The following is a 16,095-nucleotide window of genomic DNA, read 5'->3' on the forward strand; positions in this document are numbered from 1 at the left end:
GGAGACTCATCCACTTATTGAGTCGTTGTCCCCACAGTCAATGTTGGATACTGCATGTTTCTAAGGTAGTCTCAAACTAAGGCTCTTCTTGCGCCAAGAAAGAAGTCCTCGTGGAAAAATATATAAGATTACATAGCTTAGTCCTGGCATACCATCATTAGCCCTCTACCATACGTCGGGTAGCTCCCATATACAGCTTGCTCCCTGCAAGTCAACCAGTTTCCTTTCAGTCAAAGGTGCTCACGTGTTTTTCCTCACGTGAATGACCAGATTCGACAACCAAATGTCGAGTGAACCCGTCTAATTAAGTGAAAAGCTTGAAATGTCCATGTTTGTTATGTGAGAATAAAATTCACTTCAATCTCAACTTGATAAAAGAGATTGCGAACATGGGCAGACTCTTCAACATGCCATGACCACTTCAAGTGCCTAGTGAAGAAGTCAGTGAAGCTTGGTGTAAAGCATCTGTAGAAAATATCCACCTGAATCATAGGTATCTGTCGTTGACCTGACCAAAAAGTTAAATTTCTGTAGCTGTTGTTGTTTTTTGACTTTCTCATACATGAATGGAATCATCACTTTTCGCAGCCATTATTCCAAGGTCTCAAGAGAACGCAAAACATGGTTGCAACAAGATATCTTTGTTTTATATGATAAACAAAACTTGATGATACTAGGTCTCAGAGCTTCAGATTGAATCCAAAGTTTATGTCAATCTGATAGTTTCAGAACCACAAGCGGAATTACCACACCTATTGCTTTCAATCTAACTCTGCACTCAAAAACTCCAAACCACCGAAAACCCATACAGAAGCCAATAAATGTCATGAGCCAGCACCTCTCCACATGGTAGATATAAATTTGAAATTTTTTTTGCAATCTCCCCCACATTCTTTCGGCAATCTCTCTCAGCCGTCCGATACTGTGTACTATAGCCAGTCTCGCTTATCAGTGAAAAGTTTCCATTGCTATTAGTGCAGAACTCCATCTACTCACAAAGTGCCGCCAAAATTCACTTATGACAAGGGACTCGTTCAGCTCTAGCCGCAGGCGTCCTTCGTTCGGAAGAAGGAGGTCCCGTCAGGGCAGTGTACTGTCCACGGAATCCTCAGCCTTGCTAGAGGAGAACAACCATGAGATGTTCTCTGGTGCTACCAGTGAGAACATTCCATCGTCAATTTCGTCGATGCACTTTGCGCATCGCTTTGGAGGTCGTCGTACTTCTTTGGCTCCAGATGTGCTGAGAGAGACCTCCCCTTTGTTAGCAGGTCGTGATCAGATGCGGCAGTCTACAGACACAGACTTGCGTTCGGTGACTTCTGTGTTTACGGCAGACTCTACAGACACCCAAGGCGTCAATTTTAGATTTTTTTCGCCGGACCAGATTGAGTCTGCTCCAGGAGGATCAACCCTTGAGAACCCTGATGATCCAATCGACTACAACACAAATTGGGAATACTCTATGGATAAATATCCCGAAGATGATGAAAGTGAAGCAGGCTCCAAGAGACCGCTGTTTTCCAGATCACGTCGCTCTGCATTGTCCACTCACTTCTTCGACCAAGCTGGCGCCTCGCAAGCTTTTGGCGACGGTGGAAGAAGACCCCGATCATTAGAACAGCGTCCACACCATGAATCTGATAACGACAGTAGCTACGGCTCCTTTATTGAAGACCGCTATCGCCGCAGAAGTTCTGTTTCTAGTGGACGAAGCCGTTCCATGGACGAGCTGACATCCGACCACCTGGATGCCGAGACTCAAGCATACTTTGAAGAGTTCAACCCTAGAGCAAAATACCAGCGTTACTATCTTGCAGAGGAGGACATTGTCATTGGTATCGCGGGTTACGTTGACTGCTGGTGGAAGCAAGTGATATACTACTTCATTTGTATTTTCACGTTTGGTATTGGCTTCCTTTTACTCCGCTGGTTCCCTCGCTATAGAATCAACCTCCTTGGAAACCAGCGTCCTCTCGGAAAAGCCGACTGGTGCGTTATAGAGAATGAGTTTGGTGAGCTTACAATCGTTGAAGTTTCCAAAATGCGCCTCAATGAGCGTCTCTCACATTTCTTGACTGTGAATCAGTCGTCCGGAGATGAAGAGGAACATGATTTTGCCGAAATCAGCAAGGAGGCCAATCCTGTTATACCTTTCGTTCTGTCGTTCGAATACCGTTATATCAAGTTTTTTTACAACCCAGTGGACGATATTTACAAGACCAACTCCAATTGGTACGACATTCATTGGCTCAACATCAAAAATTTACGTGAAGGTTGTTCCCAGCAGCTTTACGAACAAAGGACGGAAATCTTTGGGGATAATAGTATTCAAATCCAAGAAAAAAGTATTGGACAATTGCTTCTCGATGAAGTTCTTCACCCATTTTACGTTTTTCAGGTCTTCTCCATCATTTTGTGGTGTGCAGATGAATACTTTTACTACGCTTCTTGCATTTTCATCATCTCGTTTATTTCGATTATCAACTCTTTGATTGAAACAAAAGCAACCATTAGCCGTCTTCAACAAATCAGTCAGTTCTCTTGTGAAGTGAGAGTTTGGAGGAACGGCTTTTGGAATAAAATCGACTCCAATGATTTGGTACCTGGTGATGTATTTGAAGTTGACCCTTCATTGACCTTCCTTCCGTGTGACGCTCTTCTCATCAACGGTGAATGTGTGGTAAACGAATCCATGCTTACCGGTGAGAGTGTGCCGGTTACCAAGTCGGTTGCTTCCTCTGAAACAGTACAGTACTTGGTGGAAAGTTTCACCCACTCAGTTTTGGCAAGATCATATCTTTACAGCGGAACTAAGCTTCTCAAGACCAAATCCCTGAATGATGAGCCTGCTCTTGGTATGGCATTGAAAACCGGCTTTAACACTACCAAGGGCTCTCTTGTTAGATCCATGTTGTTCCCTAAACCAACTGGCTTTAAATTGTACGAGGATGCATTCAAGTACATTGGTTTCATGACATTGATTGCATGTATTGGGTTCATCTACTCCACCTACAATTTTATCCAATTGGGTCTCTCGAAACGAATTATGATTTTGAGAGCACTCGACATCATCACCATTGTCGTGCCTCCTGCCCTTCCTGCTACCTTGACAATCGGCACAACATTTGCAATTAACCGTCTCAAGAGCAAACTGATCTACTGCACTGCCCCAACTAGAGTCAATATTGGTGGAAAGCTTGATGTGGTTTGTTTTGATAAAACAGGAACACTTACCGAGGACGGGTTGGATGTGTTGGGCGTACATGCCACAAAGAACGCCGAGGGCAGAAAGGAGATCATTTTCGAAGAAATAATCGACAATGTGGGAACACTTGTTGAGAGAGGAAAGCAATCAACGCAATATGATGTTCAAAGTGGCCACTTTCTTCTCGGCTGTATGGCCTCTTGCCACTCGCTTCGTCTTATCGACAATGAACTTATCGGAGATCCTCTTGACATGAAGATGTTTGAATTCACCAATTGGGGGTACACGGAAGAGTTCGAGGGAACCTCAATGCCAGTTGTGTATGAGAGTGCTGGCTCTGAAGCGTTTGGATACAAAATTCTCAAGGAGTTCGAGTTCATTGCTGCTCTCAGAAGAATGTCGGTGGTGGTGGAAAAGAACAACGCCCAGCTGGTCTTCGTCAAAGGTGCTCCTGAAGTGATGTTTGATATTTGTGATCCTACTACCATTCCAGCTGACTACGAGGATTTGCTTCACGGATACACTCACAGTGGTTTAAGAGTTATTGCATGTGCTCACAAGGCGTTGGGCAAGAACGAGGATCATCTGAGCATCACCAGGGAAGACGCCGAGTCCAACCTCGAATTCGGCGGCTTCATTATCTTTGAGAACAAGTTGAAACCAACGACCAAGACCACCTTGAACGAGTTGAAGGAAGCATCGATCAGAACCATCATGTGCACTGGTGACAATGTCTTAACGGCAGTAAGTGTGGGGCGTGAGTGTGAGCTTATTGATCCATCTGTATCGCAAGTATATGTTGCAAGAGTCGCCAGCGATGAGGAATTCGAAAGCACTGGGTCGACCGGGCTTATTTGGGAAGATATTCACGACTCCTCACACAAGCTTGACCCTGTTACTTTGCAACGCATCAGCACCGACATCAGAGACGATGTTCACGAGTACGTGCTTGCACTCACAGGTGACATTTTCCGGTATGTTTTGGTGGAATTGCAGAATGACCGGTTGAAGGAGACTATCTTGATGAAGTGTGATATTTTTGCACGTATGTCGCCTGACGAGAAGCACGAGTTGGTTGAACAGCTTAAGAAGATTGACTATACCGTCGGTTTCTGCGGTGATGGTGCCAACGACTGCGGAGCTCTTAAGGCAGCTGATGTGGGAATTTCGTTGAGTGAAGCCGAGGCTTCCGTGGCAGCTCCATTCACATCGAGAGTGTTTGAAATTTCGTGTGTGCCAGATGTTATCAAAGAAGGCCGGTCGTCGTTGGTGACGAGTTTTGCTTGCTTCAAGTACATGTCGTTGTATTCGGCCATTCAGTTCATCACCGTGTCGATCTTGTACAAGATGGGCACGAACTTGGGCGATTTCCAGTTTTTATACATTGACTTGTTTTTGATTTTGCCGTTGGCGATTTTCATGTCGTGGTCGAAGCCCTTTGGGCGTCTTTCCGTACGCAAGCCTACGGCGAATTTGGTGAGTCCAAAAGTGTTGATGCCGCTCATTTGTCACATTGGGGTGATCTTCATTTTCCAAGTCAGCATCTGGCGTTCAGTCAAAAAAGAGCCTTGGTACGTGAAGCCCGTGCCTTCCAACGACGACGAAAACGTCAAGTCGTCCGACAACACTGTGCTTTTCTTGTTTACGAATTTCCAGTACATTCTCAACTCAATGGTGCTCAGCTCGGGACCTCCATACCGGGAGCTGGTGTACAAGAACCGGCCGTTTTTAGCCAACCTCGTTGCAGCACTAAGCCTCCTGTTGTTCCTCTTCACGATTGAAGAGGATTCGTGGGGAGGGCGCTTGATGCAGTTGACCAACATGCTGGGCACCGCCTACCTACGGATTGTGGTGTATGCGGCATTGAACTACGTGCTTATGAAATATGGCGAGGAGCGGTGGTTCCAAAAAGTGGCTTGGACATACAAGAGGGTGTTCCGGCGGAGCCTGCTTGGCATGTCGAAAAAGCGGTACAAAAACCTCAAAGTCGAGTTCGTGCGGGTGGTTTAACAATACGCAGACAATACCGGCGGGGCCAATGGTGAGGGCTGTGAGGGTGCGGTGAGGGTGCGGTGAGGGTGACAGGTGAGGGTGAATAAGAAACTGGTGAGGGTTGCCAGAGGTGGGGGCGGCAACGCAGCTAAGCAGTGGGGGCCGGGCTGGCGCGAAAAAGTCCGATGCCGAGTGGGGCCGACCCAAGCAAGCACCTAGTAAGGGAATGGAGCAAGGGATGATTCGAGCAAAGCCGACCTTTTCCCAACAGAGAATTTTAAGAAAAATGGTGGCTACCACCGTGGAGAAAAGAAGGCCGGTGCGGCTCGCCGTTTCGGTCGATGCTGCGACTGGCCACTTCCCAGTGAAAAGTCCGGTGTGGGTTTTTCGCCTGGGCATCCAAAAATATTTTGGTGGAACTTTTGCAAGGCTAGGGTGCCCTCCCAAAAAATATTAACTTTCACCCGCCCGTGAGGCTCATAATCTCCTGAAAGCCAACAATATACGAAGAAAACCCTTTTGGAATCCCGGTGGGGCTGCGGAATCACTTGGTTCCCCACAGGGCTCCGATGGCTGCAAGAAAGCTTTTGGCACTCGCCGAGCCTGCGGTGCAGCACCACACGAGAAAGCCTCACTGCTGTACTTAAATGGAGCCATCGCCTGGTGATTGCAGACACCTCATATTTTTTTTTTGCAACCACTGCAACTGCAACATCGACTGTCCACTGCCTGTCCACGTCGCCTTTTTTTTTCTGCCAAGGCTATCATCACCCCATCGCAACATCAGCAGTTCACCACCACTTACACCACTTTAGATCGGGAAATATTCAACCATGTCTTCTCAAAGTCTGCACTCGTATAAAGAGACCAATTCCCTCGAGACTCCCGTGGGCAAAATCCACACTCTGGGCGACGGCAACGAATTCGTCACTATTGGCAAAAACCGCTTCTACCGCCACGAGTTGATGCAAGCCTTTGGCGGCACCTTGAATCCCGGTTTGACTCCTTATCCAAAACACCAGTTTGCGAACCCCTCCCCCTTGGGGCTTTGCGGGTTCGCCTTGACCACTTTCTGTCTTTCCATGTACAACGCCCAGGCCATGGGCATCGAGGTCCCTAACGTGGTTGTCGGATTGGCATGCTTTTACGGCGGTTTTGCCCAGTTCTGCGCAGGTATCTGGGAAGGATTCGTCGGGAACACCTTTGCCTTGTGCGCTCTTACCAGTTACGGTGCCTTCTGGTTGTCCTACGCTGCTATTCAGGTCCCAGCTTTCGGTGTCGCTGCTGCCTACGAAGGCACGGATCAAATGCACCTGGCTGTGGGCTTCTTCTTATTGGGCTGGTCTCTCTTCACATTCATGTTGTTCTTATGCACCCTCAAGTCCACGCTTGCCTTCCTGTCGTTGTTCTTCATGTTGACCATCACCTTCATTTTGTTATGTATTGGTGACTTCACTTCGAAAGTTGGTGTCACCCGTGCCGGCGGTGTCTGCGGTGTCATTACTGCCTTCATTGCCTTCTACAATGCCTTTGGCGGTGTGGCCAACAAGCAAAACTCCTACTTTGGTGTCAAGGCGATTCCCTTGACCAGAAGTTAGGTCCTCAAAAAAACCTTAATTATTTATCCTAATCCCGGGTGATTCCGAAGTGGAGTCACCACAGCTATATTTATGCAACGAGAAATGTATCTTATCCCGCCTTGTAGACTGCCCCGCCTACGAATTCTCATTCCATTAACAACCAAGTCGATCCATCTGACTCCGACCGCATGTACCACAGCTCGCCTGGCCACGCCCAACTTTTTCATGCACTGCAATTGAAATATTACCAAAAATTTTCAATCATCGACGTCTTCACCAACTGCCTTTGGCTCCTAGTATTGTCATGATGACACCTTCTCTGCATTGTGACCCCACGTGCGTAGTGCATGAGGAATGCTAATGCGATTAATATCTTCGATACCTCCACCACTCATCACCAACTACAACACCCCTTATGTCCTCGTCCAACAAGAGAATAGCCTTGCTTGCACGTGTGGAGCCAAAGGTCTTCTTTGCCAATGAGCGTACTTTCTTGTCCTGGCTCAACTTCACCGTCATCTTGGGCTCCCTTGGTGTCGGTTTATTGAACTTTGGTGACCAGATCGGTCGTGTGTCTGCTGGCTTGTTCACATTCATTGCCATGTTGACCATGGTTTACGCCTTGGTCACGTACCACTGGAGAGCCAAGGCGATCCGTATGAGAGGCTCCGGGCCTTACGATGACCGTTTCGGGCCTACCATGTTGTGCATTTTCCTTCTAGTTGCCGTGGTGGTGAACTTTATCTTGAGAATAAGGGCCTAAGCCCAAGCCGGAGAATCGGCGCCTTCATTGGAGCTACAGGGTGCTCCACTGGGATATCACAGCGTGGGGTTGCTATCGCCATGACAGGAAGAGTCGGCAGTAGACCTGCTGAGACTTTGATATTTAGCATCTGAGACTGCAATAAAAGCACTAAAGTCTGAAAACACGCGGCGTCTAGTCGTTGTAGTACGTTCTCTTGAGATGTCTGTATCTCCGTAGAAAGTAGAGTGCTTCGAGCTCTGCCGTTAGTAAACAATTGATACAATACTCCCCGATTTACATACCCTTTATGATATATTCGCCCTTCTTGAGAGCTTGAGTGAGATCCTCTTCTGAATTGACGGGGGTCTTGCGGAAGGCTCCCTTGAGACTGTTGCTAAATTTCGAGTACCCTCCTGACTCAATTGGATAGTCCTTGCCCATATATAGGAGCTGCTTGAATAGCAGTCTCACCTTGGGATTCATCCTTGCTTGATTCACAAGATCGCTTGTCGTTGTCCTATCGAAATCAGCAAGTAGGTAGAGTATATGATGTATTCGGCGCGCCATATATGCGTTGGATCAAGATGACGTAGACCAGCAATGCCACAATACGATACTACAGTAAATCTTCTTTTCAACAAGCGATCCCCAAAAGAGCCATTGGGGAATCGATGATAATTGTGCATAAATATGGGCTACTACGATGAATCACCTTTTCACGCTCCTACGATGTATGCTGGCCAGTTTATGTAGCGGGCCTTAAAGAATTCATATTTTTGCCCAATGATCGAAGCGACCCGTTAAGAGATTTGAATCAATTTATATATATCTTCAACATCACTCTGCACTTGCTTTTTGATGTGCACCGGCTTCGTAACTGGTAAGTGTATGAACCCCGCGAAAGTGATAGACAACTACTACCTTCATGTCCATGTCCTCATCCACCACGGCAGCTGGGTATTCCACCCCGAAAGCCGTTTGTGTCTTTCTTGTCAAATTTGATAAGAGACAAGGTTATGAATTAGCATGGTCCAAGTCGTCGAACGATTTTTCCCTCCAAGGATTGGAGTATAAGGCGTTTCCATCAGGCATCCACTCATATGAGGAAAACACTGTCTACCTTTGCCAGGAGCATAAGGCAACCAAATACTATGGTCTCTCTCGCTTCAGACAACTCAATCAAAATCTGGGCTCGGATAACGACAGGAGCAAAATAAAAATGTACTCCCTAGGTATCTTCATGGAACCATTGAAGAACCAGTGGCAGCCCAACAATTGCGGCAACATTGGCTGGGAGCACCTCGATGCCATTGACGAAACGCTTTTAGCATTTTTGAAAGATGAAAAGACAGAGTTGTTGGAGGAATTGTACAACAAGGTAACCGGAAGCGGCCATTTGGACGTGAGGAAGACTCCAACGAACCCGATTGAACACCATCCGCTTTTCAAGCTTCCTACTATTCTTTCAGCTGTGGGACCACTAATTTTCCCTATCTTCAAAGCGGCATTGTTGCGTAAGCGAATCCTTATTATCAACCATTCATCTCAAAGTGGAGATTTATTGCATGAAGGGAACAACAGAGACTACGCTACAGTGGGTGCATTGGTGTATTTGATCACAGTGATTTCAGCAATTCCACAAGATGTCATAGGTAATTTCGGGGACAAACTGTTTTCTAAAGCACTCTATACGATTGGTCTTCCGGATCTCGATTCTCTGGCACTCGGGCAACCAGGGTTTCTAGGGTCTACAAGTGACGAGATCTTGAAGCTACAAAAAAACTTATATGATCTTGCTGTCTTGATGCCGACCTCCGATCTCGATCTGTGTGAGGTTGCAGCAGATGATTCACCGCAAAAGGCCACTTTCAATGACTATACAAAATTCCTCAAACTTTTCAAAAAGCTTCCACTGGTTAATGGAACTTCGAGCAACGACGATCTGTCGTCAATTCGGACATCTACATCTTTCCTCTCGGCCCTCAGGATTGGTAGCGCAGAAGACACTTTGGCCCCCTTCGAGCCACAATGGTGGAGACGCCATGCCACCACTCCCATGTCTTGGAGAGAGTACCTCTGGCTGGCTTTTGCGTGGTTTGCCTCTGCTGGAACCACCAACAGAAGCGCCACGGAGCAGTACCTTGAAACGATCGAGGAAGACCCCCTGGCTGACAAGACTGTAAAGCAGCAGTTCACAGAATTAACACATATTGTGGGCCAATTCCACAGCCTTGCAAAAAAATGGTTCCTCCTTATTGATGAAATTGTGACAGAGACTCTAGACGAAAATGGCCAAGAGCGCAGAAGCAGCCTACTGTTAGAAGCGCCCTTAGATCGCAAGATAACCTTGGAACTAGCGATTCAGGACATTGTGGATATGGAGCTTGACCCCTATTCCACGCAAGACCTTGATTTCGTCAAAGACTTTGTTTTATTCTACTGGGATTACGCCGTGGACGATGTCCAAATTGGCATTGGCCTCCACGGTTTCTGCTGCTGAGGCAGGATCGAGACGGAAATGCTGCACGCGAGAAAACCGCTTAGGCTGCACAGCACTGGTCTCGCTGGCAATCTAGGAGGCACAGGACGCTTCTGCCGCATCAGGCTACTACTGCGACTCACGCACTTCCGTCGCCACCCCAGGTGCCACTTTCGGCTGGACACCGCAAAATTGGCCAAATTTACGTGAATACGAGTATGCTTTATGCAATTGCATTGTTCTAAATAACCCGTCTTCTCCATATCCTTCTTCTCCAGTAACCGTAGTGACAGGCGTGTGTGGCCCAAAAACGAGCGAGATAAACACCAAGGCCTCACTCGGTCACCAGTAATCTATACCTTGCCCATTTCTCGGACTTTGGCTAGTACCTTCAAGCTCAAGGCTATTTAGTGGATTCGAGCACTTAGTGTTCCTTGCCTTGGCTGCAGAAGTTTTTGAGATATTTTTTTTACTTCTTCAAGCTCGGTTGGCCACTGTGTCTCATCTAGGGCCTCCCATTTGAGCTCCTCGTGCGTCTTTGCTTTCCCAAAGACGGTACATTTTACAGTTTATCGGCATTTTGAAGCATAGGAAGCCCTTCTGTCTTTCCGCTTCTGCATAGCTGAATCATTGATTTAAGGGAGATCAAAACTTTCCACTTCATGAAGGGTCAAAACACTCGCCAGAACAAAACTGGTGGCGCAGGCCCCAATCAAAACACTTCTTCTCCTGGTACCTTCCAAAATGGTCATCGTCGCTCCAATTCCCGCTACAATGGCAATTCCAGGGATACACACAGTCAAGTGTCCCTGCAGAATGATCACAATGCTGCAAACAACAGATTGATGGATATTCTTGCGAAGTCTTTGGGTAAAACCACTATTGCAACAGTTTCCTCAGGCGCTTGTTACCAGGGATTGTTGCAGGTGGCTGACGTTGACCCACTGAGCTCAAATGCTCTTTCGGTCGCCTTGTTCAAGCCAACTTTGATCTCGAAAGCTGTGCTCGATGAAAAATCAAACGCCGACGCTTCCTTACCAGAAAAGTTGATCATCCAAGCTAAGGATTTGATCGATATCGAAGTCAACACCGCTCCTAGGGCCGAGACCGCCGCGCCTCCCAAGGAGGATGATTCTGAGAAGACCGCTGAGAAGTCCGCTGAGAAGGTTCCCGAGAAGCCCAATGTGCCAGAGCCAGCCAAGAAGTCTGATACCCAGGCCAAGAAGCAAAAGGATCTGATCGCTTCTTCTCCTCAAGTTGCACAAGAACCAAAGCCAGCAACTCCCTCTGTTCCTCAGTCCTCAACTCCTCCGCAGCCAGAGGTTTACAAGCCCCCAAAGAGATCAGAGTTTCGCACAGATAAGGACATCTCTTCTTCGTTCCAAGTAAGGGAGAGAGAGTTGCAACGCTGGACCCCTGACGATGATTCTCTCGCTGTGTCGTTGGAAGATACCACTAGCAATGCTGGTGTCTGGGATCAGTTCAAGGTCAATGAAGAGAAGTTTGGTGTTGAGTCTACCTATGACGAGCATTTGTACACCACCAAGATCAACAAAAACTCGAAGGACTACAATGAGAGATTGGAGCGTGCTCAGCGGCTCGCAAAAGAAATTGAGGGACAGTCCACAACTGACAAGCACGTTCTTGAGGAAAGAGGAGTTGTCGTTGATGACAGTGGTTTGGATGAGGAGGACAAGTATTCTGGTGTACAAAAGGAGCAAGCGGACACTAGAGGAAATGAACTCATGGCCGCCTTGAGAAACAGCATGAACGCAAGCCCTTCTTCACAGGAGCTTGCAACTAAATCTAGTGCCTCTGGACAACGCGGTGCGCACTATCATAATGATCCTGCCATTGTGTCAAGTTCTGGAGCCCGCAAACCTGTTCAAGAGAAGGCTGAGATTGAGAAAAGTACATCTGGGACCGCGCCACAGAGTGAGGTGCCCTCCAAGCCAACTTCTATACCACCAAAACCGCCTATGCCATCAAACGAGCTGTTCCGCTTGAACGCTCAAAGCGAAATTAACGCTTTGCGTGAATTTAGTGCTAACTTCAAGGTTCCCCATAAGATGCCCAACGATCTTTTGCCTATACTAGCAAAGGACAAGATGAAGCAGGATGAGATCCTCAAGCGCCAGGATTCACCAAAGAAGAGTCATGCAGAGCCAAGAAAGGAGGGTAATCGCTTCAAGTTGAATCCTAAAGCGGCAGCTTTCACTCCATCTTTCACTCCTGCAGCCCAGAAACTGTCAAATGCTTCTCCAAACCCTCCAAAAGCATACTTTGGCTCTCCCCAGAACCCATCTCCTCGCATTCACCATCAGAGGACTCACAACAGCAATCCTTCCAGTAGTGGTAAGAGACACCATAAGGTTTCCGCTGTCGAGTTCTTTGGAAGTCAAGATAAAGTTCCTACTGAGAAAAGTCAAAAGGAAAAGGTTGAAAAGTTTAAGAAGACGTTCAACTTGTTTAACACGGCACAGAGAAACCACGAAGATAAGTCCACGCCTATTGCTTTCGAAAAAGCGTTCCAGACGCCTCCAACATGGGACTCGACGATAGAAGAGAACTACAAAGAGTACATTAAGAAGCAAGCTGCACCTGAAGGAAAGTCTCCTGCTATGCTAGTACCTCCCGTCGGAATGCCGTTCATGGCATCGCCAATGATGGGAATGCCAAACGCAAGTCCTCAAATGGCACCCCATGCATTCCCTGGAACGCCCAATCCAAAATTCCCAGTATCACCTATGCAAGGTCAGCATCCTAACATGGCTGCTCAATTCCAGCAGCAACAGATGGCAATGATGTATCAGATGCAAGGTGGTGTTCCTCCTGGGGCCCATCAGATGATGTATCCACCTCCCGATCCTCAATTCATGGCCCCCGGAGGCTTCATGATGCCGGGGTTTGTTGGTTCTCATAGCCCTGTCGGTGAAAATGTCATGATGGGTAGCGGCAGTCCCTACGCCGGCAATGCTTCAATGCAAGGACATCAAGGCAACTTCAATAGTCATCAAGGAGGAAGAAGATACAACAACAATCCCCAGGGTAAGCGAGGAAGTAACGCTGCCAGAGGCAACGTCGGGAATCAATAGAGTTGGAGAAGGTTTGAAGGAGAAGATTTTAAGAAAATGGCTCAGTTCAAGATAACTCTGAAGCTAAGCCGGGCACTCTATAGAGCTTCATCATACGAGAAGTATGTAATTTTGAATCGTAGAATAGAGGACTGGCTAACCCCAGGTTCGATCATGTGAGGAGAATCACGTTCGCGACTTACTGTTTGTAGACAACAGGCTCGGCCGTTTCTCGAAACATATTGAAACTCAAAGTCACTCTGTCATGAGCGAAGCGGCTTTGTCAAGAATCTCTAATCTTCTTAGAGATGAGAGCGACTTGCAAAAGATCGATGAACTCCGGCGTCAATTTCAAAAAGAGAAAAGCTCAATTGACATGAAACTCAGTACAGCCACGCAAGATCAAATTGATTTCATATTCTCCAACTTGACGAGACTTCAAGACTCCGTCGACAAACTTTCTTTGGTCAAGCGAAACATTGAGAAGATTGATACAATTTACGACGATTCTATCACGAACGTTGCGGAGTACGACACCCTCAGAAATATCACTTCTGTTCATCAAACTATGATCCAGGTGCAAAATCTATACACTGATATCGCCAATTTTAGAAAGTTCTTGGATCATATCAGCAGTATGATCGAGTCAGAGCTTTCCATCGTTAGTGAGGATATACTGTACCAGTTGGTAAATATCTACAGAATTCATTTCAACGTCACTCAAGTGCGCAATTTTGCTGAGTACATGGAAGTGGAGGCCAGCCAGCTCTCTGATGATGTACAGCTGATTGTTCAAAAAATTGTTCAGCCTGTTCGCAAGGTGATTCGGTTATTTGACGAATTGCTCAAGGAAATTTGCATAACTGCTACGGAGGCTGCGAAAGACGGTAACTCAAGCTTGGTTTTTAAATTGATCAAGATCTTGCAGTATGAAAATAAGGAGGATGTCAAAGCTACTTTGCAGGAAAGGTTAGGTCTCATAAGCAAAGAGGGTATGAAGACCCTCAATTATTCCGAGTATAGACGCGAGCCAAGGAACTACATGAAGTTTTTCTATTCGAAGCTTGAAGAAAGCATCAAAGATACCTTTAGCCGATGTGTCAACCATTTCGAAGATAAGATGGATGTCTATGACAGTCTTGGGTGGCTCCAAGAGGAGTTGGAATTCACCATCCAGACCTTTGGTCCTATGTTTCCTGAAAGTTGGGCGGTTGGTGATTTTATCGAAAAAACATACTACAACCACCTCCACAAGTTTACTATGGACATGATCGCCACGAATCCACCAGCTGAAGACTTGATGCGTATTCTTGACTACGACAATTACCACAGTGAAATGATGGCGACGTTGCACGAAGGTGACAAATCCAAAAAGACTCAAAGATCTATTTTGGGAGACGAGCTCAAGAGCTCGGTACTTGACGACTACATGCGTGTTATTGACACCAAGATGTTCGAATGGAATGATACTCTCATGAAGAATGAAACCACATATTTCCTCGAGCGTTCTGTTGAGCCAGATGTCGTACCTCACCATCAGGTGATAGAAGATCTCGATGATTACGATCATCCCTATGTCAGAGAGGAGACAAAAGATATTTACGTTTTGGCTGACTACAAAACGTCTTTGCAGATGTTGAAAGACCACGCAGATGTCGCTGCTAAATCAGGATATGGTAAAGTGTTGGTTGAGGTTATCGAGCATTGGTGTCAGTGCTACAACAAGAGGATTGAAAACTATACGAAGCTTGTGGATCAAGAGGTCGGTAATTTCATGGCTCTTTATGGTAATGACAAGCTTCTAATAAAAGAAAGCAAATTAAAACGTCTTTTCAGATTCAGGGCCAATGCGGAGGAGGAACTAGACTTGGAGAATATGACGGACGAAGAAAAGACGGCCATTTCCAAGCCTGGTCTCGAAGATTACTTAACAGCTTTGGGAAACACGTACGAGATCAATTCCGATCGTCTACAAGACAAATTCTTGCCGAATTACATGAACAAAGTTCATTCGCTGTACACAGAGCGTATTGAGCAAGCTATAATGAGCACAATTTTACCAAGCACGGATCTTAACGCTGTGGTTGTGCGTGCTCATGCTGACATGATTGTCAACGACACTATCCCTATTTTGTGCAGAGTTTTCACCAAGGATTGGTATGTTGACTCCGACTACGAAGCCGAGCAAGGTAAAAGTATGTCGCAGCTAATGATGTCCTTAATATGTGAGGACGGCTTGCCGGCTGTTCAGCAGTGGGGAACCTACGATCTACACTTTATCACATTGACTGTGATGCTTGACAATTTTATTAAAGCCTATCTTCGCGTGGGCTACAACAACATTCTCCATGGTGACGGTAAGAAAATTGACCCTCACGCTACCAAAAAATACAAAATGTTCAGTGAAGCCATTTCACGAGATGTTGAAGTGTTTTATGGGGAGTTGGACAAGCATTTTTCCAGAAAAGATGCGATGCTTCTTGTTAAGACATTGTCTGCTATTGAATTCTTGAGTGATATGGCAACATTTGAGAATCCCTTTGAGGAAATACCACCATTTTGGGAACAAGAAATCTTGCCAGTATTTGCTGATTGTTCGGTTGAGTACGTCCGCGGAATCCTCCTTTGTCGCAAGGACATCGAATCAAAGCGTGTTCCACAGCTTATGAACGAATTGTTGGAGATCCAGCGCAACTTCGAGCCAACTGAGGAGATGATACAGGTGCAAACTTTGAGTCATTTCACTTATGAATAATATCATCGACGTTTCTGACTTGCAAAAAATAGCCCAATGCATATCGACAAGTGAGACTTGATTACGTTTTTGTAAGTCTGCAATAATATATCTTCGGGGTCTGTGAAGTCCAGAGTCATTGCAATTTCATTTTCCGCACTTTCTGTTCGTAGAACTTCCTCTTCGATCGACCATTGATATCTTAGACCATCGATCATAATCTCATATACATCGCCTGAGAGCTTGGAGGAAATGAAAATCTTGGTTGAATCCAAAGGTTCCTCAT

The 16,095-nt window shown here is 46.3% G+C and overlaps 6 protein-coding genes across 6 annotated transcripts; all 6 read left to right on the plus strand. All coding sequences in view use genetic code 12, as the record gives it.

The window, feature by feature from the left end:
- Positions 1 to 1,018: 1,018 nt before the first annotated feature.
- On the plus strand, positions 1,019 to 5,215 carry CXQ87_000219 (putative acid anhydride hydrolase; the record flags this gene model as incomplete). The annotated part of the gene is made up of 1 exon (XM_025478802.1): positions 1,019 to 5,215. The coding sequence occupies one exon, from the start codon at positions 1,019 to 1,021 to the stop codon at positions 5,213 to 5,215; it is 4,197 nt and encodes a 1,398-aa protein (XP_025338275.1).
- An 815-nt stretch (positions 5,216 to 6,030) lies between these two features.
- Positions 6,031 to 6,795, plus strand: ATO7 (Ato7p; the record flags this gene model as incomplete). Its single annotated transcript, XM_025478803.1, has 1 exon — positions 6,031 to 6,795. The coding sequence occupies one exon, from the start codon at positions 6,031 to 6,033 to the stop codon at positions 6,793 to 6,795; it is 765 nt and encodes a 254-aa protein (XP_025338276.1).
- Positions 6,796 to 7,192: 397 nt separating this feature from the next.
- Positions 7,193 to 7,540, plus strand: CXQ87_000221 (uncharacterized protein; the record flags this gene model as incomplete). The annotated part of the gene is made up of 1 exon (XM_025478804.1): positions 7,193 to 7,540. One exon carries the CDS (start codon positions 7,193 to 7,195, stop codon positions 7,538 to 7,540), a length of 348 nt encoding a protein of 115 aa, XP_025338277.1.
- A 907-nt stretch (positions 7,541 to 8,447) lies between these two features.
- Positions 8,448 to 10,022, plus strand: CXQ87_000222 (uncharacterized protein; the record flags this gene model as incomplete). Its single annotated transcript, XM_025478805.1, has 1 exon — positions 8,448 to 10,022. One exon carries the CDS (start codon positions 8,448 to 8,450, stop codon positions 10,020 to 10,022), a length of 1,575 nt encoding a protein of 524 aa, XP_025338278.1.
- A 641-nt stretch (positions 10,023 to 10,663) lies between these two features.
- CXQ87_000223 (uncharacterized protein) lies at positions 10,664 to 13,096 on the plus strand (the record flags this gene model as incomplete). Its single annotated transcript, XM_025478806.1, has 1 exon — positions 10,664 to 13,096. One exon carries the CDS (start codon positions 10,664 to 10,666, stop codon positions 13,094 to 13,096), a length of 2,433 nt encoding a protein of 810 aa, XP_025338279.1.
- Positions 13,097 to 13,340: 244 nt separating this feature from the next.
- On the plus strand, positions 13,341 to 15,830 carry SEC6 (SNARE-binding exocyst subunit; the record flags this gene model as incomplete). Its single annotated transcript, XM_025478807.1, has 1 exon — positions 13,341 to 15,830. The coding sequence occupies one exon, from the start codon at positions 13,341 to 13,343 to the stop codon at positions 15,828 to 15,830; it is 2,490 nt and encodes an 829-aa protein (XP_025338280.1).
- Between the last annotated feature and the right edge of the window lie 265 nt (positions 15,831 to 16,095).

Source organism: Candidozyma duobushaemuli (assembly GCF_002926085.2).
Source record: "Candidozyma duobushaemuli strain B09383 chromosome Unknown A_B09383, whole genome shotgun sequence".
NCBI lineage: Eukaryota > Fungi > Ascomycota > Pichiomycetes > Serinales > Metschnikowiaceae > Candidozyma > Candidozyma duobushaemuli.